This window comes from Hemitrygon akajei, unplaced genomic scaffold (genome assembly GCF_048418815.1).
Source record: "Hemitrygon akajei unplaced genomic scaffold, sHemAka1.3 Scf000048, whole genome shotgun sequence".
Taxonomy (NCBI): Eukaryota; Metazoa; Chordata; class Chondrichthyes; order Myliobatiformes; family Dasyatidae; genus Hemitrygon; species Hemitrygon akajei.
In genome coordinates, this window is record NW_027331934.1 from 5504487 (window position 1) to 5530877 (window position 26391).

Here is a 26391-nt window from a genome sequence, read left to right on the forward strand (position 1 = left end):
CTGCCTTGTCTTCATCCACTTTCCTGATAACTTCCTCGAGAGACTCTCTAAGACTGGTTAGACATGACCTACCATGCACAAAGCCATGCTGTCTATACTTAATAAGTCCACATCGATCCAAATACTTATATTTCCGGTTCCTGCACATACGTTCCAGTAACTTTCTCACTATTCTCTGCTAGTCACCACTCCGTGGGTTTGGAAATTTCCCTTGAATTTCATAGAATCATAGAAATCTATAGCACATTACAGACCCTTTGGCCCACAGTGCTGTGCCGACTATGTAACTTACTCTAGAAACTGCCTGGAGTTTCCCTAGTGCATAGCCCTCTATTTTTCTGAGCTCCATGTACCTATCGAAGAGAATGTTAAGAAACCCTGTTGTATCCGCCTCGACAACCACCGCTAGCAGTGCATTACACACACCCACCACTCTCTGTGTAAAACTCTTACCCCTGACATCCCCTCGGTATCTATTTCCAAGCACCTTAAAACTACGCCCCCTCCTGTTAGCCATTTCAACGCTGGGAAAAAAACCTCTGGCTATCCACACGATCAATACCCCTCATCATTTTCTAAACCTAAAAAAGGCTCTGAACATAAATAAGGAAATTATACATTGCTTTGAGGATTTGTTAGAAGTAAACAAAATTATGAGGGTATAGATAGGGTAAATGCAAGCAGCTTTTTCAACTGAGGTTGGGTGGGACGACAACCAGAGGTCATGGGTAAGTGGGGAAGTGAAAATTTAACGGGAACATTTGGAAAAGCTCTTTGCTGAAATGGTCGTGAGAGTGTAGAATGAGATGTCAGCACTAGTGGTGAATATGAGCTCGATTTCACCATTAAGAGAAGTTTGACAGGTACCTGGATGGTAGGGGTATGGAGGGTGATGATCCCGGTGCAGGTAGTTGCATTAGAGAGCTTAAATGTTTTTGTGGCATTGACAAAATGGGCCAAATAGCCTGTTTCTCCACTGAACTTCTCCATGTTTCTGTGACAGAGAAGCTGGCCAAACTTGTTTGGAAGGGAAAAGGTAGGAGTGACAATGGAGCAGCAATGGCTGGAGTTTCTGGGAGCAATTCAAGAGCTGAGTGATCGATACATCCCAAAGATGTGGAAGCATTGGAAAGGCAGCAGGGCACAACTGTGGGTTAAATGAGAATCCAAAACCAACATAAAAGCTGAGGAGAGGGCAAACAAAAGAGCAAAAGACCGTTAGGAAGCTTTTAGAATCCAACAGAAGACAACTAAAGGAAAGTCAGATGAGTTTGGGAGTGGAATTATGAAATGGTTGTCATTAATGAGTTTTGGTTGCACCCAACAGTCCATGGCATTTAGAGGAATGAGATATCCAGGGCCTCAGTATCTGTTGTGCAACCCCCTGGGTCGCCTCAGGCTCGCTCAGCTTGTTCTCTTCTAGGGGGAGCAGCCTTCGGCCCCGCCAAACTGGGTAATCAGCATGTGTGGATGCTGTGTGATGTCCCCGCCTCGCCATAAACAGACAGTACACCATATGCGATTAAATGAGTACAATTTATAAAGGTTACTAAAACTAAGTTATTAATAACAATACAATATATATGAAGGAAAAAAAATAAAAAGGCGCCAAACTTATCAAAGTCCAAACCACTTCCTGCACAACCGTTGGAGCTCAATTACTGAAGTCTTCTGGCCACCATACGATCCCCTCCGAACTCCTCGACCCGCAGCTTAGGACCACCCGAAGTGGTCCACCAAGCACATCTAGCTTCATCTCCTCTCCTCGGGGTACCTCCTGGCCTCGGACCCCCCCCCCACTTGGGGTCCGTTCCTCACCTCGTTTACAGCATCGCGTCCTCTCTCTTTCACCCCCTCGCACCGATTTCCCCAAAAGCCCGCCAACAATAGCTTACAGACTCAGAAGCAAAACAACATTAATCCCAATTGGTTTACAAAGGAATACAATTCTCGTTATCAGTAAATTTTAACCCAAACAAGCTTCCAGCACTCTCTCGCAACAAAGAAACATTCCTACTTTTAACAAAACAATGAAGCCATTTTGATTACATACACAGTAACAAAGAAAAAGATGAAATCCCCTTTACAGTTGAAAACCAAGATTCCTTGCACTAGTTACCATTCAACTTTATTTTGTCAGACACATACAGACTCTACATCCTTAAAATTTCACTTCTGAAGAACTCCCACTTACCAAGTACTCCTTTGCTAAAAAACAGCCTGTCCCAATCCACACTTGTCAAATCCTTGCAAATATCATAAAAATTGGCCTTTCTCCAATTTAGAATCTTGAAAGAGGTCCAGGCCCCTGTTTTTCTGTATTTACTTGGAATCTCATGATCAGTAGATACAAAGTGTTCCCATACACTAATTTCTGTCACTAGCACTGGATCACTTCCCAATAGCTTACTGCACACTTCTACATCGGGAATTTTACGTACTGATCAAGGCAGATTTGACAAACTCTACCCCATCTAGTCCTTTTACAGCACGGGAGTCCAGTCAATAAATGGAAAGTTAAAATCACTCACTTTTGTTACGAACGTGCCACAACTCTGAGGAGCCAAAGGGTACAAAGTAACCCCCTCCTTTTCGAGAATCGCAAGATCGCTATTAATTCGGGTCTGGGGACCCAGGAAATGAGAGAGAGACGTTTGGAATGTGTCCTGGCCTCGGCGATACAAAGCCACGGATATTGGCCATTGTCTCTTGGAGACGGAATTGTGTATTGAGTACTGTACTATTCATTGAAGCCCTCAAGGGATGACCAGAGTGGGCTGGTTGAGGGATTGCATCATCCCAACCTGATTGATATCTGAGACCCCGCGAGTAAGGATAAAAGAGGGTCTGGGGAACAACCCCTTTAGACTCACCAGGAGAAACGCTAAGAAATCCCGTGACAGCGTTTAATAGTGACAGCTGGTGGGGGGCCCGCGTGCGTCCTTTTCCATTTGCCAAGGAATTGGTGGGCCTTACCACGGAAGAACGGCTTTAGCTAAAAGGAGAAACCAACACCAACGGAACTCTGGAAGGATCGACATCATAAAAAGGAAAAGCTGGCAAGTTTCAAAAATCCCTCTCTTGACTCCAACCAAAGGCTGCAGCCTGCATGAACTAAATGACCTTTGATATTTCCATCGGACAATACATTATCCCCTAGGCAACGAAAGAGCTTATTTCTTATTGATTATTATTATACCCGCACTTTTAGATCTAGTATTGACGACGTATATTATCTGTATGTTTGCATTGATATTATGCTGGTGTACTTTTACCAATAAATACTGTTAAAATAGTACAATCAGACTTCAACGGACCTCTCTAACTTTGCTGGTAAGTGACCCAGTTATGGGGTTCGTAACACTTTATCAACCTTTGTTTCTTGGCATAGTACACAATCTCTCTACAGATTTGTTCCTTGAAATCCCTCAGACTGTTGGGTGCAAGCAAGTCCAAGTAATGGCTACAATATCATAATTTCATGCCCTGAGGTCTGAACAACTTCTGTTTGGTAACAAGAAAACAACCTGGCCCTCAATGTCACTAAAACAAAGGAGCTGGCTGCAGACTACAGGAAAAATGGAGACAGGCTGACCCAGGATCTGGGGTTGAGAGGGTGAACAGCTTCAAGTTCCCTGGCATACACAACACCGAGGATCTCACCTGGTCTGTACATACTGGCTGTGTGGTGAAAAAGGCACAACAGCACCACTTTCACCGCAGGCGGTTCAGGAAGTTTGGCATGGGGCCCCAAATACTAACAACTTTCTACAGGGGCACAATTGAGAGCATCCTGACTGGCTGCATCACTGTCTGGTATGGGTGCTGTACTTCACTCAGTTGCAGGACTCTGCAGAGAGTGGTGCGGACAGCCCAGCGCAAATGTAGATGTGAACTTCTCACTATTCAGGACATTGACAAAAACAGGTGTGTAAAAAGGGCCACTGTGTAAAAAGGATCATTGGGGACCAGAGTCACCCCAACCACAAACTGTTCCAGCTGCTACCATCTGGGAAACGGTACCACAGCCTGAAAGCCCGGATGAACAGGCCCAGGGACAGCTTCTTCCACCAGGCCCTCTGATAGATTAATTCATGCTGATACAATTGTACTTTTATTTATCCTGACTGTCCTGTTGTACATACTATTTATTATAAACTATTATAAATTTCACATTGCACATTTAGACAGAGACGTAACATAAAGATTTCTACAACTCGTGTATATGAAGGATGTATGTAATAAAGTCAATTCAATTCAATTCACTCTGTCCACTATCTGTTCTGTCACTCTGGCTCCAATCCTTCCTGCAACTTTAGTTTAACCACCCACCCCACAGGGAAGCACTAGCAAGCCTTGCCACTCGGATATTAGTCCCATTCTAGTTCTGTTCCCCTAACTAACAAATCCCCCATCTCCCCTTTGACTTTCCTCTGCCAGGTAATCCCCCCCAACAGTTTGTAAAGTGTCCACCTGTTGTTGTATGAGATGGCAACAGGAGTACTCTGCGATGGCTATTTAACTTCATTCTCCTTCCTGACTCTCACCCAGTTTCCTGTGTCCTGCACCTTGGGTGTAACTCACCATGTCATATCTATCACCCCCTCCAACTCTCGGATGATGCGGAATTCATCCATTTCCAGCTCCAACTCCTTAAAGTGCAGCTGGATATACACCTTCTACGTGAGGGCATCAGGGACACTGGAGGTCTCCCCGCCTTCCCACCGGTGTCCCCTCTAATTTGTAATGACCAGTGTGTGCAAAAATCTTGTGCTGTACAATTTTTACCCAGTGAGAACAACATGTGCAAACTGAATTTTATATAGAGAGGTATTCATTTCAACAGCGAGCAAATCACTGTCAGTAAGAACTTTGATCTCCTCTGGGAGATCTCTCACACAACCTACGTAACAGGTCTGTAGTGGTTAATGACGGATTTACTTGCCACAGCTTTTGCAAACCACCTACTGTGATTTTCTTGCTAAATGATGCTTTAAAAATTCAGATTTCCAAATATCAACTCATTTCTTCCAATTTGAAAATTCCCCACCAACTCTTGCATCACCACAATACACAGAGGTAAAAGTACTATACTTAAATATTCCCCCTGAACCCTCCCCCAGGTGACTGACAGTGATGAACTCAGTGAATGCTATGCCAATGAATACGAAGGGAAGGGCAGTAGTCTGTCTCAACGGAGTCTGGCACATTTGTGATGTGAAAGCTACTTGTTGCCCAGGGCAAAGGTGTTTGATATCATTATGTAGCCAGACAGAATGGGACAAAACATGTTCTCACCGGTAGAAAAGTCCAGACCAAGAGGAGGTAGAACAAGCAATGCACACAAAATGCTGGAGGAACTCAGCAGGCCGGGCAGCATCTATGGAAAAGAGTACTAATGCTGAATTCCTCCAGCAATTTGTGTAGCTTGGATTTCCAGCATCTGCAGATTTCCTCTTTGTGATTGGAGGTAGAACAAAGATGATTTTCTCAACTGGTGATGTAAAAGATTTTAGAGCCATAGAATAGAACACTACAGCACAGTACAGGCCCTTCAGCTCTCCATGTTGTGCTAACCCATATAATCCTTAAAAATAGTACTAAACCCACACTACCCCGTAACCCTCCATTTTTCTTTCATCCATGTGCCTGTCCAAGAGGCTCTTAAATACCCCTAATGTTTTAGCCTCCACCACCACCCCTGGCAAGTCATTCCAGGCACTCACAACCCTCTGTGTAAAAAAAACTTACCCCTGATGTCTCCCCTAAACTTCCCTCCCTTAATTTTATACATATGCCCTCTGGTGTTTGCTATTGGTGCCCTGGGAAACAGGTACTGACTATCCACCCCGTCTATGCCTCTCATAATCTTTTAGCCCTCTATCAAGTTCTAGACCTTTCAGATTATTTCACGTTTCATAAAGATTGAAACAGAATAGGCTGAAGCACACCGTTCAAAAGTGCTGGCGTTCAATCCACTTCGTGCATTGACTCATAACATTTTTTGGGTGTATGTTTGTCAGAAACACATCCAACAGATTTCCCATCAGAAGTGCAGGTAAATTCTGGACCTGATTTCAAATGAACCACTGAGCACTCTAAAAAAAAAGTGCTGCAGAGGCCGATTTCTCCCTTGTGCTTTTATTTTTAGTGTGAACTATGTAACATTGATGGTGATTAGTGATCATTACTTTCAGGCGACAGCCCTCCAAACCTGTGACTAACCACAGTAAAACTTAGTGAACCTGCCATGGTTGGGTCTTGGGTGTCGGACTAGCAGATTTTCTGTATTATTAGATGTTCTCATATTAATACATCATACCTCAGTTCCAAATCACTGTTTTTAGACATCACATTACAGAATGATGTGTTCCACATAACCTGCAAGTTTAAAAGAAGCTCAGAAAATAAGGTCAAAGTAAGTTTCAAAAGCATCTGGGAAACAGAAACGTGCAAGTTTAAAGGGAGCAGAGATACCTGACTGACCTGCATGAGGTGTTGAGCTACCTAAAATGCATTCTTGAACGTATAATGTAGATTTAAAGCATTAATTGGAATTAAATTATTTTATTAAATAAACATTATCTTGGATCTCTTAATCGTAATTCACATTTAATGTAGGATTAACCTTTCTGCATTTGGATAACTACAATTTTTGTTCTTTTCTTTCGAAAAAAGCAGTCACATCATAATACTATTCAAACTTCAGACCAAAAGTCTTCTTTTTCCCCCTTTTATTTTTTCCCAGGAAAAAAACTTTTTGCTATTTAAAATTGGTAACATTTATCAATTCATGCTATTGTTTAAAATTAAATTGCTTAACTCCCTGAAGCAAACTTGTAAGTTCACTAGCTAATAAAGAAGTAAACAAAGAGGATTGTATATTTTACGCACAAAGCAGCATAATATCAATGCTCCTACATCATAAATTGGGAGACGAATGTACACATCCCAACCTTATTAGGTATTTGTACTCAATTTTTCCCACAGATGGTGAACTGCTAATCTTGGCTGGTTCATCAGGCACAGCATGGAGTAGATTTGAAGGGAGGTGGGGTGGTTTGTGTATTTGCGGCAGTGCTGGGAGGAAAAATCAGCATGAATGATGAATGTCTTTAATGTCCCTTCCTATAAAATGCTCTACAAATGTCTCACACTTATTTGACCTTGAGCTTTTTTTAAAACCATATTACACTTTAGTCAGGATTACTTAGAATTTCAACATCTCTTTTCCAGCGAAAATAATAAGTGGGCAGGGGTATAATTTAAAGATCCTATATATTCAGTTTAATCCACCCCATTCTAATGAAATGTTTATTCAGTTATTCATGCTATTGACAAGGCTCTGAATAAAGCAAATGAGGACTAATAGGTGTGGTCCATTCTTACAACCAGTTCGATGGCATAATTTTAATCTCACTTCTCCATGTCTTCACATTTAGGAGCAGAATCACAAGAAGGGATGGCAAATGACCAGGTGGTAAAAGCTCTCATTTCCTTTCCAATTCTATTTGAAAGTACTGTCTTAGTCTTCAACAATACTGTCCTGTGGATATCCAGTAAGTGTGCTCTGGAAGTCCAACCCAAAGTAGAATCCTTGCTAATCTACAACGCTAGCACTGTACCACACCATACTTTATGTCTGGTAATTTAGCCAAGATTCCTATTTTCTAATCACAGGAAAGACTAAGTGCTAATTTAAAACAAAGGCTAAGATTTAAACTTTCATCTTATGGTGATGATCATCTAATGTTATACTGCTTTTCCCTATATAAAAGGGGTGATAGATAAGTTTGTGGCCTAAGGTAGAAGGAGTCAATTTTAGAAAATCTAACACATCTATTTTTCAACATAGTCCCCTCCTACATTTACACACTTAGTCCAGCGGTCGTGGAACATACGTATCTTGGACCTCCAGAAAGTGTCCACAGATGGGTTTTGTTCCCTTTCTCCGAGTTCCTAATCCTTGCATTTAGATAGCTGGAGCACAGCTCTGTCTGAGAGATCCATCGGTTCCCATTCCCTCATCAGCCGGAAGCTCCCCGGGGTCCGTGTACGGATAGTGGGGCTGAGAGAGAGGGAAGAGGGCAGGACTGTCCCGGGATTGCTGGCCACGGTGTCAGAAATTCACAGGAATCGTCCCGAAGTCGGTGTTTAAGATAAAAACACAGAGAATCGCTCTTACCTGCAACCGACATTTTCAAAGCCTTCTGTGTTCTGCACGCATGCGTGATACTCGGGGACGTCATCAGCCTGACGCCTGCGCAGTTCATCAGTGCTTCAGTGCCTGACAGAAATTATTACCGCAGGGCCTTATGGGTCATAACGGTGCCATTAAACATTTCTTGAAGCACCGGTTCAATGTCCATATCTCATTCTTTTTTGGGTGTATAGCAAAAACCTGCAGCTCTTTTAACGCAGAAAGCGGCTCACGTAAACAATGTACTCAATATCAACGTGTATCTAATGCCAAAGTAAAATGCAGATATAAAACAGGAGATTCTGCAGTTGCTGGACATACAGAGACGCTCACACACAAAATGCTGGAGGAGCTCTGCAGTTCAGGCAGCAACTAAGCAGCGGAGTACACAGTCTAGGTATGCTGAAGAGGCTCGGTCTAAAAGTTGTTTATTTATTCCTCTCAACAATTGTTGCCTGATCTTTTGATTTCCACCAGTATTTTGCAGAACCTAACCATCTTTTTTTTGGGTCAACCAGTTTCCAAATTCTTCTGATCTTCCTTTTGTAGCCATATCCTGCTGGTCTGTTTCCTCTTCCTCTTCCTCCTCCTAAACTCTAGACCCATTCTCTCTCTGGAGCCCCAAAGCCTGACTCAGGCTGGCAACACTTTGGTTTCTGATTCTGCACCACCGAAGTTTCACTCGCTAGCCTGTTGTCAGACTTTAGAGGTGCATTGTGTTGCGAGATCGCAGATTCGTTTACTGTGAGTGTCGCTTTAAGTGCCTGAGTGAGGCGGGGCTGTGACGTCACACACGCGCTGCAGCAGAGACGGGGGGAGAGAGGGAGGGGAAGGAGAGGGAGAGGAAGAGAGAGAGAGAGTGACAGAGACTTCAGCTTGTCACTGCTATGCCCAAAAGATTGGGTTGATCATCGGCACGCAGTGCACAACAGATGTTTGAGTGTCACTTCGTATAATCCATATGCATGGATTTGTTGGAGTATCCTGTGGTATCACTTTCGTTGGCCCTTACCTGGAATCGGGGTGTTCTGTGATAACCACTTGAAGACGATATTCCTGCCACTGTCACCTGGTGATATTTCTAAGTGGATTTCGGAACGAATCGACGGATAAGATCTTCGGCGACTGTTATTTCGTTTACCCAGCGTGGAATGTGTGTGGAATTCTTCGTAATTGCCTTCTCTCCACAAGTTCGTGTGGATTTACAAATCTCTCCTCTCACTCACTTATTCCGTGGATTACTGAACTTTTCCACTTTACCATCTGAAGACTTTAAGCATTGTTTCCCAAGCTTGATAGTTCGGGAGCTGTATATACGCATAACACTCTTAACTTCTGTTTATTTTGTTTAATCTTTTATATTTGTAGCAGATACTAATTAAGAGAGTGGTTCTTTCTTTCTTTTTAAATCTTTTTATTAATTTTTAAGAAAAAACATAAGTAAAATATAAGTACAAAACATTTGAGAGTACACAATTAATAGATTCATTAACAATCAGATATGTGTTAATCAATATATAAAGTCTCCCAAACTCATAGTATTAATGTAAAGGATTCAAAAAGAAAATAAAAAGAAAAAGAACCCCCCCCAAAAAAAAACCATAAGAATTAAAAAAAAACAACTAAAAGAAAAAAAAAACTAACCAACATGGGCAATTGTATAATGTTAAATACATACAGTAGTGCCAATGACTCCGAACCTCCATCTATACAATTCAGGATAGTAACAATAAGGTTCAGGATCAGACCATTTAATTCCTATGAAAATGTTGAATAAATGGTCTCCAAGTTTCCTCAAATTTAACTGAAGAGTTAAAATCCACACTTCTATTTTTTTCTAAACTCAAACAGGAAATGGTTTGAGAGAACCACTGAAATACAGTTGGAGGATTAATTTCTTTCCAGTTCAGTAAAATAGATCTTCTAGCCATTAGTGTAACAAATGCAATCATTCGCTGGGATGAAGCGGATAGACACATATTATCTATCATTGGTAGACCAAAAATTGCAGTAAAAGGATGCGGTTGAAGATTAATATTTAAAACTCTTGAAATGATATTGAAAATATCCTTCCAATAGTTTTGTAAACAAGGACAAGACCAAAACATATGGGTCAATGAAGCAACATCAGAATGACATCCATCACAGGTTGGATTAACATAAGAATAAAATCGAGCAAGTTTATTTTTAGACATGTGAGCTCTAGGTACAACCTTAAATTGTATTAGAGCATGTTTAGCACAAATAGAGGATGAGTTTACCAATGATAAAATTTTTTCCCATTGCTCAGTAGATATAGGACAATGCAATTCTTCCTGCCATTCCTTCTTAATTTTTTTCTGATATATCTGGCTGTACATTCATAATCATATTATAAATGAGAGCTACTAAACCCTTTTGACAAGGATTAAGAGTTAAAATTCTTTCTGTAATGTCCAATGGACATACTTTCGAAAAAGACTTTAATTCATTATATAGAAAATTTCTAACTTGCAAATATCTAAAAAAATGGGTTTTAGATAAATTATATTTATTAGAGAGTGGTTCTAACATCGAAACCAGATTCCATTAGTGATCTGTTGCTGCTGGTACGTAACAATTGCAACAACCCAGCTGTCTGAGGCACAGTCCTTTAAAATTGGTGAAAATGACCCAAAACGTTGAAAAGAGCGGGGAAGAAGGAGCTTAACCAACTTCGTCCGGAGCCCTGAAGAACGTCACAACCACAGTGAGCTCATCGTCTTATTCAGCCCGGAGAAAATCATGCAGGAAATTCATGCAGGTGTATAAGATGATGAGAGGCATTGGTCGTGTGGGTAGCCAGAGGCTTTTCCCAGGGGTGAAACGGCTAACACGAGGGGGAATAGGTTTAAGCTGCCTGGAAGTAGGTACAGCGGAGATGTCAGAGCTAAGGTTTTTAAGGAAAGTGTGGTGTGTGTGTGGAATGCACCGCCAGCGACAGTGGTAGAAGCGGATACAATAGGGTATTTTAAGAGACTCTTAGATAGGTACATGGAGCTTAGGAAAATAGGTGGCTATGCGGTAGGGTAATTCTAAGCAGTTTCTAGAGTAAGTTACATGGTCGGTACAACATTATGGGCCAAAGCATCGGTAATGTTTTGTAGATTTCTATGATGCTATGAAATTCAAGGGAAATCTCCTATCCCACGGAGTGGTGACTAGTTGCAACCTGTCATCACAGGGAGAGTGAGAGGGGAACGGCAGGGGTAGATTTTGATATACTGATACGGAAAATAAACATGGGCAGGGACCAGATGGGCCGAATGGCCTCTCTAGTGTACATTGTGAGTGTGGTAGAGACAGTAAGTACCTGAAACACGGGATTTGACACAGAAGTGATTTATCTTTCACAGATCCACAATATTAAACACCAGTCTAGTTTAAGGCTAACATCAGCAGAACGGACACCTCCAATGCTCAGTGACCAGGGTTCAGTCCTGGGTGCGATGAGCAGCCGCAAGAACTGCAGAATCTGACAGTAACAGTCCCTCATGAACCTGCAGCTGCCTTCAGTCACCGTGATGGTGAAACATTTAACACGGAGCTGATTTGAACTTCCTCCCTGATGTGAAGTTGTGGTGTTGCAGCAGCTGGGATGATTGAGTAAAACTCTTTGCTCACTCCGGACAGAAATGTGGCCTCTATTTATTGTGAACTCACCGGAGCATCACAAGGTGGGTTAACTGAATGAGTCTCTTCGCACACACGGAGCAGGTGAACATCGGTGTATCTTCGATGGCCGACTGAATCCCTTCCAAAATGAGAGCCAGTGATTGACATTTCACTGCTGTTAATGTCATGGCGGTGTATCCGATCAGATCCCGAATATGGACACGTGTTCGGGCTCTCCTTGTAGCGAGTGGGGCGCTGTCTTCTCCAGCATCTCCGCCTCCACATTCAAGGATCGGCGGCATTCAAGCGCTGGTGAACTGACAGATACAGCGGAACTAACGTGCTGTTGTGTTTGTGATTCCCATACACAAATCCTTTGACTTTTCTACACTGCTAAAAGTTTACAAAGCACGTCAGTGGGTGAAGGACAACAATTCAACTGAACTAATTTGAGTCTTCATGGTGCCTTCTGATAAAAACACTGTCACAACTCAAAACATTTTGAAGGAACAAAGCTTCAACTTTTAACTGGCCACAGTTCCGGTATCAGGCACAATATCAAACTCTCTGCTTCCCTCTCTGTGTCAAAATGGATCACTCCTCCCCTTCATCAGTCTGTGACTTGGCTCAGTTTGTCTGTCTCCTTCGCATTCTGAGCATGCGCCACACACCTACTGAGATCACATTTTATTTACACGGCTGTGACAGAGACTTTCTGATTATTATGTCCCTCCTGGCATTTGACGGTGGTAAACTCAGAGTCAGCAATGGTATTGAACATCGGGAGTAGGTGATTAGGCTTTTTCGTTGGAGATCGATAAACTGCCGGTAGTGTGTGTCTGGATGAGTGGGTTGTTTTCAGACTGGAAGGAGGTAGCGTTTGGAGTACCCCAGAGATCAGTCCCTGACCACAGTTGTTCACAGTTTAATGTCCTGGCGGAGGCAGCGAGATGTGAGATGTCCTAGTCTGCTGGTGACGCAGAAAGAGTGGAGTTGGGGGAGGGGAGGCTATTCACATGCAATTTCGTAGCTTTGCAATCAGTACATAGTGCACTGTGGGGCTGCAGTGGCGGGTTCCAATCTGCTAATTAGATTTGCTGACGGCACTACATTGATCGGCCGAATCCCAAACAATAACGAGGCAGCGAATAGAGAAGAAGTCATCACCCCGACACAGTGGTGTCAAGAAAACAACCTCTCCCTCATTGTGACAAAAACAAAGGAGCTGGTTGTGGATTACAGGAGGAATGGAGACAGGGACCAAATTCAACATTTCCAAGTCTGTTATTGATACAAAATGCACATTTCAATATTGATCATGACACAATGTATTTTATGTATTGTTAATGGTAGAAAACATATTTATAGATTATTACTTACAGAGAATAGTATAATTTCTGTTCCGAGTGTTATCTGAATGTACTTGCCTGTGATGCTGCCACAAGCCAGTGTTTCTCTGTACCTGTACCTTCCCGTACTTGTGCACTTGGCAATAAATTCAACAGGACCTGAGAAATCTCAGTGAGATTTGATTAGTGATGATCATCTTGGCAGCTCGGTAGGTCGAATGTATGAGACAGTACACTGTTAAATGCAAAACCCTGAACAGTGTCGATGATCAGAGGGATCTTAGACTCCAAGTTCATCGCTTCCTGAAAGAGGCTGCACAGATTGATCGGGTGGTTAAGAATGCAAATGGCATGGTTGTCTTTATTAGTTGAAGCATTGAGTTCAAAAGTCGGGAAGTTGTGTTGCGGCTGTGACGAGCCAGCGGTCGTACTGTGACTGTTTCTTTAAGAGCGCCGGCGTGAGGAGGCGGGGCTATGACGTCAGTCACAGGCTGACAGCGCTGACTGTCGACTGAACCATAAGAGAGAGAGCGATCTGCAGACAGGCAGTCGGCCAGTCTAAAGAGAGAGAGAGAGAGACTGGAAAAGCTGATCGCTTCAGTTAGTCGCAGCTGATGCTTGGAACTCTCCGCTGCCCACAAGAGTGGGTTAATCATCGGTACACGGAACCACAACGAATGTGTGTGGCTGTCACTTCGCATAATCCACAGGAGTGGGTTTTGGAGTATCTTGTGTTAACCCTTGCCTGGGTATGTTGTGTGGTAACCCCTGGAAGACGGTATTCCTGTGACAGGTCACTTTCGCTGAGAACTCGTATCTGGACGGATTCAACGGATAAGAACTTCGTCGACGGTTATTTTGATGTAACGGCTGTTTTTCTACATTTCACCCTGGATTACAAATATCTCTCTCCCATCATTTATTCCGTGGAGTACTGAACTTTCCTACTTTACCATCTCAAGACTGAGCTTTGTTCCCTCAGGCTCGATAGTCTGGGAATTACATTTACACATATATACACTTAACACTGCTATCTTTCCTTTATTTCGTTAAGTTACTATATTATATGTAGATACTAATAAAGAGAGTGGTTTTAACATCAAAACCAGACTCCAGTGTGAACTCTATTGCTGCTGGTTCGTTTCTAAAACGTTACAGTTCGTAACACAGTTTTATAAAACTCGTTAGACCACATCTGGAGTGTTTCATACAGTTCTGGTCGCCCCCATTCTCGGAAGGATGTCGGGGCTTTGGAGAGGGCGCAGAAGAGGTTTACCAGGACTCTGCCTAGATTTGAGGGCATGAGCTATAACGAGAGGTTGGATAAACTTGTGTTGTTTTCTCCAGAGCGGCGCAGGCTGGGGTGAGACTGGATGGACGTTTATAAGATTACGAGAGGAATAGATAGAGTGGACAGACGATATATTTTTCCTGGGGGTTGAAATGTCTAATACATTTAAGGCGAGAGGAGATGTGAGCGGCAAGTTTGCTTCTTTCCACAGAGTGGTGGGTAGCTGGTTCTCTATCTGGGGATGCGAGACCAAAGCGGTCAGCTGATCCCGTTTCCTGTTCGCGTTTTTCTGCAGATCTGCAGCATCTGCGGGTCACTGCTCTACGTGTCCGTGTAGCTTCACCTTTCCCCGTTCAGACAAGGCAGTGAGATCCGGATCAGTCACGTCCTCTCATTGTGGTGGACAATATGTTTTTTTCTGCAATATTTTCAGCATGTTTCATTTCACTGTTTTTATCTGCTGAAGTGCAGCCGATATTTCTGGGTGTCTGACCCATTTATGTGAGAATTTAGCCTTTTCTATTTCTCTGACCTTCTCATAAATGTGTACAGTTCAGTTAAGCTTCACTCCACAATTACCAAAGCAACAACCCGGTCAGTCAAATAGTCTACACAATTAAAATAGTTTATTACATTTTAAAAAATATTTTTGTTCTATTTATATAATTTCACTACTTAAAATGTATATTCTTATTTTAAGTGACAATTGTGAAAATCTATTGTTATGAATTAGGTTCTACTGCTGTCGCAGGGACAACGAATTTCATGACATATGCCGGTGCTATTAAACCTGATTCTGATATTGATATGGGAGACCCACCACCGGTCACCTGATCCCAGTTACCGCAGATCGTAATGCGAGATTGAAGTCTTTTCCATAGATTTGCTTTCCACAGAAATGACAACAGTTCAGTTTCCTTCTCCGTTTTCCAGAGCAGAAGCTCGGTCTGTCTAATATTTCCACGTAATTAAAATGGGAAATTTGTTTATTCTCATAACGTACTGAGCTACAGTGAAAATCTTCCCTGACGTACCATCCACACAGATCGATATACTTCAACAGTATATTGAGCTGATATACGACAGAACAATAACTGTAACAAAGCATTATGGCTGCAGAGAAAGTGCAGTGCAGATAGACATATGGTGCAGGGTCACGTCGAGTTACATTGTGAGGCCGAGTCCATTTTTATCATTCATTTGGCTTATAACCACAGACAGGAAACCGCCCTTGAGCTTGTCATTACTAAGAACTGCAGGTCTTCTTTTTTTCTCACTTCCTCGTGGCACTAGACAGGGATGTCCCTAAAGCCCTTTATTTTTTAAACTTGTATTTGAGCCTTTAGCTATAACACTACGTGAAGCTAAAAATATTCTTGCCTTGTGCAGGAAGGCAAAGAGTCGACTGTACTTCCTTAGAAGGTTGGTGTCATTCAATGTCTGCAGTGAGATGCTGAAGATGTTCTATAGGTCAGTTGTTGAGAGCGCCCTCTTCTTTGTGGTGGCGTGTTGGGGAGGAAGCATTAAGAAGAGGGACGCCTCACGTCTTAATAAGCTGGTAAGGAAGGCGGGCTCTGTCGTGGGCAAAGTACTGGAGAGTTTAACATCGGTAGCTGAGCGAAGGGCGCTGAGTAGGCTACGGTCAATTATGGAAAACCCTGAACATCCTCTACATAGCACCATCCAGAGACAGAGAAGCAGTTTCAGCGACAGGTTACTATCGATGCAATGCTCCTCAGACAGGATGAAGAGGTCAATACTCCCCAATGCCATTAGGCTCTACAATTCAACTGCCAGGACTTAAGAACTTTTTTTTAAAGCTATTATTAATGCTTTTGAGTTAGTGATTTAGATGCATATCATATTATTACTGAGTTAAGTACTGTTTGTAATTAGTTTTTGCTACAACAAGTGTATGGGACATTGGAAAAAATGTTGAATTTCCCCATGGGGATGAATAAAGTATCTATCTATCTATCTATCTATCTATCTATCTATCTATCTATCTATCTATCTATCTATCTATCTATCTATCTATCTATCTATCTATCTATCTATCTATCTATCTATCTATCTATCTATCTATCTATATATCTATCTAACTGTACTCCCAGATACTTGTAGGTCTTAACCTGCTCCACACATTCTCCATTAATGATCACTGGCTCCATATGAGGCCTAGATCTCTTAAAGTCCACCACCATCTCCTTGGTCTTGGTGATATTGAGACGCAGGTAGTTTGAGTAGTCAGGTGTCAATATGTCAGGTGAAACATTTTTTACAACAATGTTTACCTAAGTTTCCATATTTACAAGAATCTGATTTGTTGGATACCATTTTGAAATTGAATCCCTTAGTGTAAGTTTCCATTAGCAGAATTTATAATTTATTTTTGTTACAAAAAGAGAACCTATCACTAAAGATTAAACAAGATTGGGAGAGAGAACTTAATATGACCTTTGTTAATGAAGTTTGTCTTCGAGTTTCGAAAAAACGTAAATTCTTCTTCTGTATGTGTCAACCATTGTTTATTTCAATTTAGACAATAGACAATAGACAATAGGTGCAGAAGTAGACCATTCGGCCCTTCGAGCCTGCACCGCCATTTTGAGATCATGGCTGATCAATTCCTTATCAATACCCGGTTCCTGCCTTGTCCCCATATTCCTTGATTCCCCTATCCATAAGATACCTATCTAGCTCCTTCTTGAAAGCATCCAGAGAATTGGCCTCCGCTACCTTCCGAGGCAGTGCACTCCAGACCCCCAGAACTCTCTGGGAGAAGAAGTTTTTCCTTAACTCTGTCCTAAATGACCTACCCCTTATTCACAAACCATGCCCTCTGGTACTGGACTCTCCCAGCATCTGGAACATATTTCCTGCCTCTATCTTGTCCATCCCTTAATAATCTTATATGTTTCAATAAGATCCCCTCTCAATCTCCTTAATTCCAGCATTTACAAGCCCAGTTTCTCTAACATCTCTGCGTAAGACAGTCCAGACATCCCAGGAATTAACCTTGTGAATCTACGCTGCACTTCCTCTACAGCCAGGATGTCCTTCCTTAACCCTGGAGACCAAAACTGTACACAATACTCCAGGTGTGGTCTCACCAGGGCTCTGTACAAATGCAAGAGGATTTCCTTGCTCTTGTACTCAATTCCCTTTGCAATAAAGGCCAACATTCCATTAGCATTCTCCACTGCCTGCTGCACTTGCTCATTCATCTTCAGTGACTGATGAACAGGGACTCCGAGATCTCTTGGTATTACTCCCTTACCCAACTCTATACCGTTCACATAATAATCTGCCTTCCTGTTCTTACTTCCAAAGTGGATAATCTCACAGTTATTCACATTAAACGCCATCTGCCAAGTATCTGCCCACTCACCCAGCCTATCCAAGTCACCCTGAATTATCCTAACATTCTCATCACATGTCACACTACCACCCAGCTTAGTATCATCAGCAAATTTGCTGATGTTATTCTCATGCCTTCATCCAAATCGTTCATAAAATTGTTCACCGTTATTATTTAACAAAGGTTAGACTATCTAAAATATTACCTAGTATAGACAAATGCTGTGATAGATGTAAAACTGAAGTAGCTACTTTGTGAAAATGTTCTGTTCATGGTCTTCATTTAAATTGTTTTGGAAATCTTTATTTTCTGCAATTTCTAAAGCTCTGAAAGTTAATTTACAACCTAATAGATTGACTGTTCTGTTTGGAATAGTTCCATATCATATTCAGGGTATTTCATCTTCAGATCAACATGCTAATTGCATTTGATACACTACTGACAAGGAGGGTTATTTTCTTAAAATGGAAAGATATTTCTTCCTCTACATTAACTGAATGGTTATCTCAAGTGATGTTATGTCTTAGTTTGGAAAAAAAAAGGATGTAGAACATTTTGATCCACGATTCGATTTTGAGAGAAGATGGGGTTCTTTTGCCAAATATTATCATTTAATTTGAATTATGCTATATGGTTTCCTTCCGGGTTGTTGATTCCTATTGGTTTTTTCCCCCTTTTTTGTAATTAGTGGGGTTTTTTCCTAATTAGATGGGGTTCTTTATTTTCTTCTTTTATTTTTCATTTTTATATGTTACGATCAGTTTTTTCAGCTTTATTAATTGTATACATATTGATCTATTGAAGTTTTGTATCATTTTATAGCTGTAGAAGATTTTGTACAAATAAGAACGATTCTAAAAATGAAAAACGAAAATAATAAAACAAACACTGTGACAAAGCATTATGGCTGTAGAGAAAGTGCAGTGCCGATAGACATATGGTGCAGGGTCACGTCGAGTTATATTGTGAGGAAGAGTCCATTTTATCATTCATTTGGCTTCTAACCACAGACAGGAAGCCGTCCTTGAGCCGGGTGGTTCGCGCTTTAAGGCTTTTGTATCTCTTCCCCGATGGGAGAGCGGGTTTGCAGCGAGAATGTCCAGGTTGTGAGGATGTTTGAGTAAATGGTCTGCTTTTCCGAAGCAGGGGAAGTGTAGGAAGAGTCCATGGAGGGGAGGCTTGTTTCTCTGATGTTCTTATGCAGTTCCTTGCAGTCATGGGCAGAGCAGTAGCCATACGAAGGCGTGAAGTATCGACAAGAAGCTCAGAGACCTCGGCCTTCACTCTGCCTTGTGTAGCTGGATCCTGGACTTCCTGTCAGATCGCCGGCAGGTGGTAAGAGTGGGCTCCCTCACCTCTGTCTCTCTGATCCTCAGCACACATACCCCACAGGGTTGTCTGTTTAGTCCCCTCCTTTACTCTCTGTATTCCCATGACTTGTGTCGCCACCCACAGCTCCAATCTGCTAATTAAATTTACTGACGACACTACACTGACTGGCCTGATCTCAAATAATAACGAGGCAGCCGACAGAGAAGAAGTCATCACCCCGACACAGTGGTGTCAAGAAAACAACCTCTCCCTCATTGTGACAAAAACAAAGGAGCTGGTTGTGGATTACAGGAGGAATGGAGACAGGGACCAAATTCAACCTTTCCAACTCTGTTATTGACACAAAATGCACATTTTAATATTGATCTCGACACGATGTATTTTAAATATCGTCAATGACATAAAACATATTTACAGATTGTTACTGATAGAGAATCGTATAAATTGTGTTTCGTGTGTTATCTAAATGTACTTACCTGTGATGCTGCCACAAGTCAGTGTTTCTCTGTCCCTGTACCTTCCCGTACTTGTGCACTTGGCAATAAATTCAACAGGACCTGAGAAATCTCAGTGAGATTTGATTAGTGATGATCATCTTGGCAGCTCGGTAGGTCGAATGTATGAGACAGTACACTGTTAAATGTAAAACCCTGAACAGTGTTGATGATCAGAGGGATCTTAGACTCCAAGTGCATCGCTCCCTGAAAGAGACTGCACAGATTGATCGGGTGGTTAAGAAGGCAAATGGCATGCTTGTCTTTATTAGTTGAAGCATTGAGTTCAAAAGTCGGGAGTGGTGTTGCGGCTGTTACGAGCCTGCGGTCGTACTGTGACTGTTTCTTTAAGAGCGGCGGCGTGAGGAGGCGGGGCTATGACGTCAGTCACAGGCTGACAGCGCTGACTGTGGACTGAACCATAAGAGAGAGAGAGAGAGCGATCTGCAGACAGGCAGTCGGCCAGTCTAAAGAGAGAGAGAGAGACTGGAAAAGCTGATCGCTTCAGTTAGTCGCAGCTGAGGCTTGGAACTCTCCTAAGCCCACAAGAGTGGGTTGATCATCGGTACACGGAACCACAACGAATGTGTGTGGCTGTCACTTCGTATAATCCATAGGAGTGGGTTCTGGAATATATTGTGTTAACCCTTGCCTGGGTATGTTGTGTGGTAACCCCTGGAAGACGGTATTCCTGTGACAGGTCACTTTCGCTGATAACTCGTATGTGGACGGATTCAACGGATAAGAACTTCGACGGCGGTTATTTTGAAGTAACGGCCTTTTCTCTACGTTTCGCCCTGGATTACAAATATCTCTCTCCCATCATTTATTCCGTGTATTACTGAACTTTCCTACTTTACCATCTCAAGACTCTAAGCTTTGTTCCCTCAGGCTCGATAGTCTGGGAATTACATTTATACATATATACACTTAACACTGTTAACTTCCCTTTATTTCGGTAAGTTACTATATTATAAGTAGATACTAATAAACAGATTGTTTTAACCATCAAAACCAGACTCCAGTGTGAACTCTATTGCTGCTGGTTCGTTTCTAAAACGTTTCAGTTCGTAACACAGTTTTATAAAAGTAGTTAGACCACATCTGGAGTGTTTCATACAGTTCTGGTCGCCCCCATTCTCGGAAGGATGTCGGGGCTTTGGAGAGGGCGCAGAAGAGGTTTACCAGGACACTGCCTGGATTAGAGGGCATGAGCTATAACGGGAGGCTGGACAAACTTGTGTTGTTTTCTCCAGAGCGGCGCAGGCTGGGGTGAGACTTGGTGGACGTTTATAAGATTACGAGGGGAATAGATAGAGTGGACAGACGATATATTTTTCCTGGGGGTTGAAATGTCTAATACATTTAAGGTGAGAGGAGATGTGAGCGGCAAGTTTGCTTCTTTCCACAGACTAATGAGTAGCTGGATTCTCTGCCTGGGGGGGGGGGGGGGGAGGGGGTCACCACTCCTGACACGTGATCCCGTTTGCCCTTCCCATTTAACCGCAGATGGGCAGCATCTGCGCGTCTGTTTCCGAGGCCCCGCCTCCCGATGATGTAACAATCTCCGCGCATGCTCACAGTCTCCGGGTGGACGGAGTTATCCTCTCAGCTCAGAGCTGAAGTGGGTCGGCTATGTGTTCGGGAAAGCCTTTCGTCTCTTCCGTCGGGATCTCTGTCTGCGGGCCGAAGGTATCACTTTCCCATCGGTGAGTATTGAGACCAATCCCGAGCGGGGAGATCCGATGTTGGTCGTGAGCTCCGAACTGAGGGCTAGTTACTCATTTATTTTCCAATTATCGGGGCTCGTCAGAAATGTGTCGACTTCACTTAATCTGCATTGAACGATCCAAACCAGGAGCCCTGGTTGTCTGTTTCCGCAGAATTGAATTGGAAGTCCCGTCGACAGGTCACGTGAGGCTGTGTGCTGCACATTTGCCCCGCCCTCCGCTTTGTGACGCCAAATCACGTGGTGTGATTTTGCCCACTGAGTCCCATTAACTTCCCCGAACTCGCCTCGTTTCCTGAAGCTCCTCGCATTTGTCCTGGAGCTTTATGGCTGTTGTGTTTTCTCCCGGAGTGGGGTGGGTGAGAAAGGAGAACGTCCCAGGTTGTGGAGATCTTTGATTTCACTGCCTGCTTTACCGAGGAACCGTGAAGTCTCGGGGGGAGAATGGTTTCCGTGATGTGCCGATCTGTATCCAAAGGTCTCTGCCGTTCCTCACAGTCACGGGCAGAGTAGTTATCGTGCAAAGCGTGAAGTGTCCGGATGGGAAACTTTCTATGGGGTTTTGATAAAAATTTGGTGAGGGTCAAAGAATATATGACAAAGTTCTTTTGGTTTCTTCTATCTTTGTTATTTCTGAATGTTTTATACAGTAGTATGTATCATTAATTCAGTAGCTGTGGTGTGTTCTGACATCTCCGGATCGGCTTTTCCGTGTTTACAACAGTAGAAATAGACCCGTGAGTCTGGTGTTCAAATCGTGTTTGGAAATCCCCCCCCCCCCCTTCACTGTCACTAGTCTGTCATTCGGTGGAAATCAGGCAGAATCTCAAGTTGCTGAAGATCTGCACTAAAAACTAAATATTTGAAGTCATTCTGACAAAACATCATTAGATAGATAGATAGATACTTTATTCATCCCCATGGGGAAATTCAACATTTTTTCCAATGACCCATACACTTATTGTAGCAAAACTAATTACATACAATACTTAACTCAGTAAAAATATGATATGCATCTAAAATCACCATCTCAAAAAGCATTAATAATAGCTTTTAAAAAGTTCTTAAGTAGTTTACTTAAATGCATTGAGTCCTAACCCCGGCACTTTAACATATCTTACTCCTGGCGGTTGAATTGTAAAGCCGAATGGCATTGGGGAGTATTGACCTCTTCATCCTGTCTGAGGAGCATTGCATCGATAGCAACCTGTTGCTGAAACTGCTTCTCTGTCTCTGGATGGTGCTATGTAGAGGATGTTCAGGGTTTTCCATAATTGACCGTAGCCTACTCAGCGCCCTTCGCTCTGCTACCGATGTTATACTCTCCAGTACTTTGCCCACGACAGAGCCTGCCTTCCTTACCAGCTTATTAAGACGTGAGGCGTCCCTCTTTTTAATGCTTCCTCCCCAACACGCCACCACAAAGAAGAGGGCGCTCTCCACAACTGACCTATAGAACATCTTCAGCATCTCACTACAGACATTGAATGACGCCAACCTTCTAAGGAAGTACAGTCGACTCTGTGCCTTCCTGCACAAGGCATCTGTGTTGGCAGTCCAGTCTAGCTTCTCGTCTAACTGTACTCCCAGATACTTGTAGGTCTTAACCTGCTCCACACATTCTCCATTAATGATCACTGGCTCCATATGAGGCCTAGATCTCCTAAAGTCCACCACCATCTCCTTGGTCTTGGTGATATTGAGACGCAGGTAGTTTGAGTTGCACCATATCACAAAGTCCTGTATCAGTTTCCTATACTCCTCCTCCTGTCCATTCCTGACACACCCCACTATGGCCGTGTCATCAGTGAACACCTGCACATGGCAGGACTCTGAGTTATATTGGAAGTCTGATACGTACAGGGTGAACAGGACCGGAGAGAGCACGGTCCCCTGCGGCGCCCCTGTGCTGCTGACCACCATGTCAGACCTACAGTCTCCCAACCACAGATACTGAGGTCTATCTGTCAAGTAGTCCACTATCCAATCCACCATGTGAGATTCTACTTCCATCTCCATTAGTTTGTGCCTTAAGATCTTGGGCTGGATGGTGTTAAAGGGACTAGAGAAGTCCAGGAATGTAATCCTCACAGCACCACTGACCCCATCCAGGTGAGAGAGGGATTTGTGCAGCAAATACGTGATAGCATCCTCCACTCCCACCTTCTCCTTATACACAAACTGAAGAGGATCCCGGGCGTGCCTGGTTTGTGGCCTCAGATTCTGTATTATCAGCCGCTCCATGGTCTTCATCACGTGCGACGTCAAGGCAACAGGTCTGAAGTCATTCAACTCCTTTGGTTGTGGTTTCTTCGGTACCGGGACAATACAGGATGTTTTCCACTGTCTGGGTACTCTTCTCTGCTCCAGGCTCATGTTGAAGATGTGATGTAGTGGTTCTCCCAGCTCAGTCACACAGGCCCTCAGTAATCGTGGGGATACTCCATCCGGTCCAGCCGCCTTGTTGGTACAGATCTTCCTCAGTTGACCTTCCACCTGTGCAGCCGTAATCCTGGGCGTGGGCAAGGTCTCCTGTGAGTGGCTATTTTCCTGTGAGGGAAGTAAGAGGGAGGACAAGTAGAAAGACAAGCCTGGTGTGGAGTTCTGCGGTGAGGATGAGATTGTGCTGTCGAACCTATTGAAGAAGTTGTTCAGCTGGTTCGCTTTCTCCACATCTCCACTTATGTTTGCCCCCCCGCTTTGCACCGCATCCGGTGATGATCTTCATCCCATCCCACACCTCCGTCATGCTTTTTTTCTGCAGCTTTTGTTCTAGCTTCCTCCTATACTGCTCCTTTGCCCCCCTTATCTGTACTCTGAGTTCCTTCTGAACTCTTTTAAGCTCCAACCGATCACCATCTTTAAAGGCCCTCTTCTTCTGATTTAGGAGGCCTTTGATGTGACTAGTGATCCAGGGCTTATTATTGGGATAGCAGCGAACAGTTCTAACAGGAACAACGACATCCACACAAAAGTTAATATAGTCCGTTGTGCATTCAGTGACCTCCCCAACGCCCCCACAAAGCCCCTCTTGCAGTACATCCCAGTTAGTAGTACTGAAGCAGTCTCTCAGGGCCTGTTCAGCTTCAGGAGTCCACTTCCTAAAAGAGCGTGTGGTAGTGGGATGCCTCATCACAATTGATTTATATCTGGGCTGTAACAAAACCAGGTTGTGATCAGCTTTCCCCAGTGCAGGCAGCGGGGATGCACTGTATGCATCCTCTACGTTTGCATACAGTAGGTCAATCGTCCTATTACCCCTGGTGTAACAATCCACGTACTAGGAGAAAGCAGGTAGTGGGGTGAACCAAATTGGTAAGGGTGCTGAGGAAGAGGATTTCTTAGAATGTGTGCGGGATGGTTTTCTGAACCAACATGTCAAGGAACCAACTAGAGAGCAGGTCATTCTAGACTGGGTATTGAGCAATGAGGAAGGGTTAATTAGCAATCTTGTCATGCGAGGCCCCTTGTGTAAGAGTGACCATAATATGGTGGAATTCTTCATTAAGATGGAGAGTGACATAATTAATTCAGAACCAAATGTTCTGAACTTAAAGAAGGGCAACTTTGAAGATATGAGACGTGAATTAGCTAAGACAGACTGGCAAATGATATTTAAAGGGTTGATGGTGGATAGAAAATATTTGCAGGAATAGGCCATTTGGCCCTTCGAGCCTGCACTGCCATTCAGTATGATCATGGCTGATCATCCAACTCAGAATCCTGTATCTGCTTTCTCTCCATACCCCTGATCCCTTTAGCCACAAGGGCCATATCTAACTCCTTCTTAAATATAGCCAATGAACTGGCCTCAACTGTTTCCTGTGGCAGAGAATTCCACAGATTCTCCACTCTCTGTGTGAAGAAGTTTTTCCTCATCTCGGTCCTAAAAGTCTTCCCCTTTATCCTTAAACTGTGACCCCTCGTTCTGGACTCCCCCAACATCAGAAACAATCTTCCTGCATCTAGCCTGTCCAATCCCTTTAGAATTTTATACATTTCAATAAGATCCCACCTCAGTGTTCTAATTTCCAGCGAGTATAAGCCTAGTCGATCCAGTCTTTCTTCATATGAAAGTCCTGCCATTCCAGGAATCAATCTGTTGAACCTTCTTTGTACTCCCTCTATGGCAAGAATGTCTTTCCTCAGATTAGGGGAACAAAACTGCACACAATATTATAGGTGTGGTCTCACCAAGGCCTTGTACAACTGCAGCAGAACCTCCCTGCTCCTGGACTCAAATCCTTCTGCTATGAATGCTAGCATACCTTTCGCCTTTTTCACCGCCTGCTGTACCTGCATGCCTCCCTTCAATGACTGGTGTACAATGACACCCAGGTCTTGTTGCACCTCCCCTTTTACTAATCGGCCACCGTTCAGATAATAATCTGTTTTCCTGTTCTTGCAACCAAAATGGATAACCTCATATTTATCCACATTAAATTGCATCTGCCATGAATTTGCCCACTCACCTAACCTATCCAAGTCATCCTGCATCCTCTTAGCATCCTCCTCACAGCTAACACCGCCGCCCAACTTTGTGTCATCCGCAAACTTGGAGATGCTGCATTTAATTCCCTCATCTAAATCATTAATATATATTGTAAACAACCGGGGTCCCAGCACTGAGCCTTGCGGTACCCCACTAGTCACTGCCTTCCATTTTGAAAAGGTCCCGTTTACTCCCACTCTTTGCTTCCTGTCTGCCAACCAGTTCTCTATCCACATCAATACCATACCACCAATACCGTGTGCTTTAAGTTTACACTCTAATCTCCTGTGTGGGACCTTGTCAAAAGCCTTTTGAAAATCTAAATATACCACATCTACTGGCTCTCCCCTATCCACTCCACTCTTCAAAAAATTCTATAAGATTCGTCAGACATGACTTTCCTTTCACAAATCCATGCTGACTTTGTCCGATGATTTCACCTCTTTCCAAATGTGCTGTTATCACATCTTTGATAACCAACTCTAGCATTTTCCCCACCACCGACGACAG

At 43.1% G+C, this 26391-nt stretch overlaps 1 protein-coding gene across 1 annotated transcript in view; it reads right to left on the reverse strand.

Moving 5' to 3' along the window:
• Positions 1-26391, reverse strand: part of LOC140720895 (uncharacterized) — a 222558-nt gene that overhangs the window by 111963 nt on the left and 84204 nt on the right. The window contains 1 exon segment of the mRNA XM_073035741.1: positions 8186-8278. Within this exon segment, the coding sequence (XP_072891842.1) occupies positions 8186-8278 (93 nt within the window).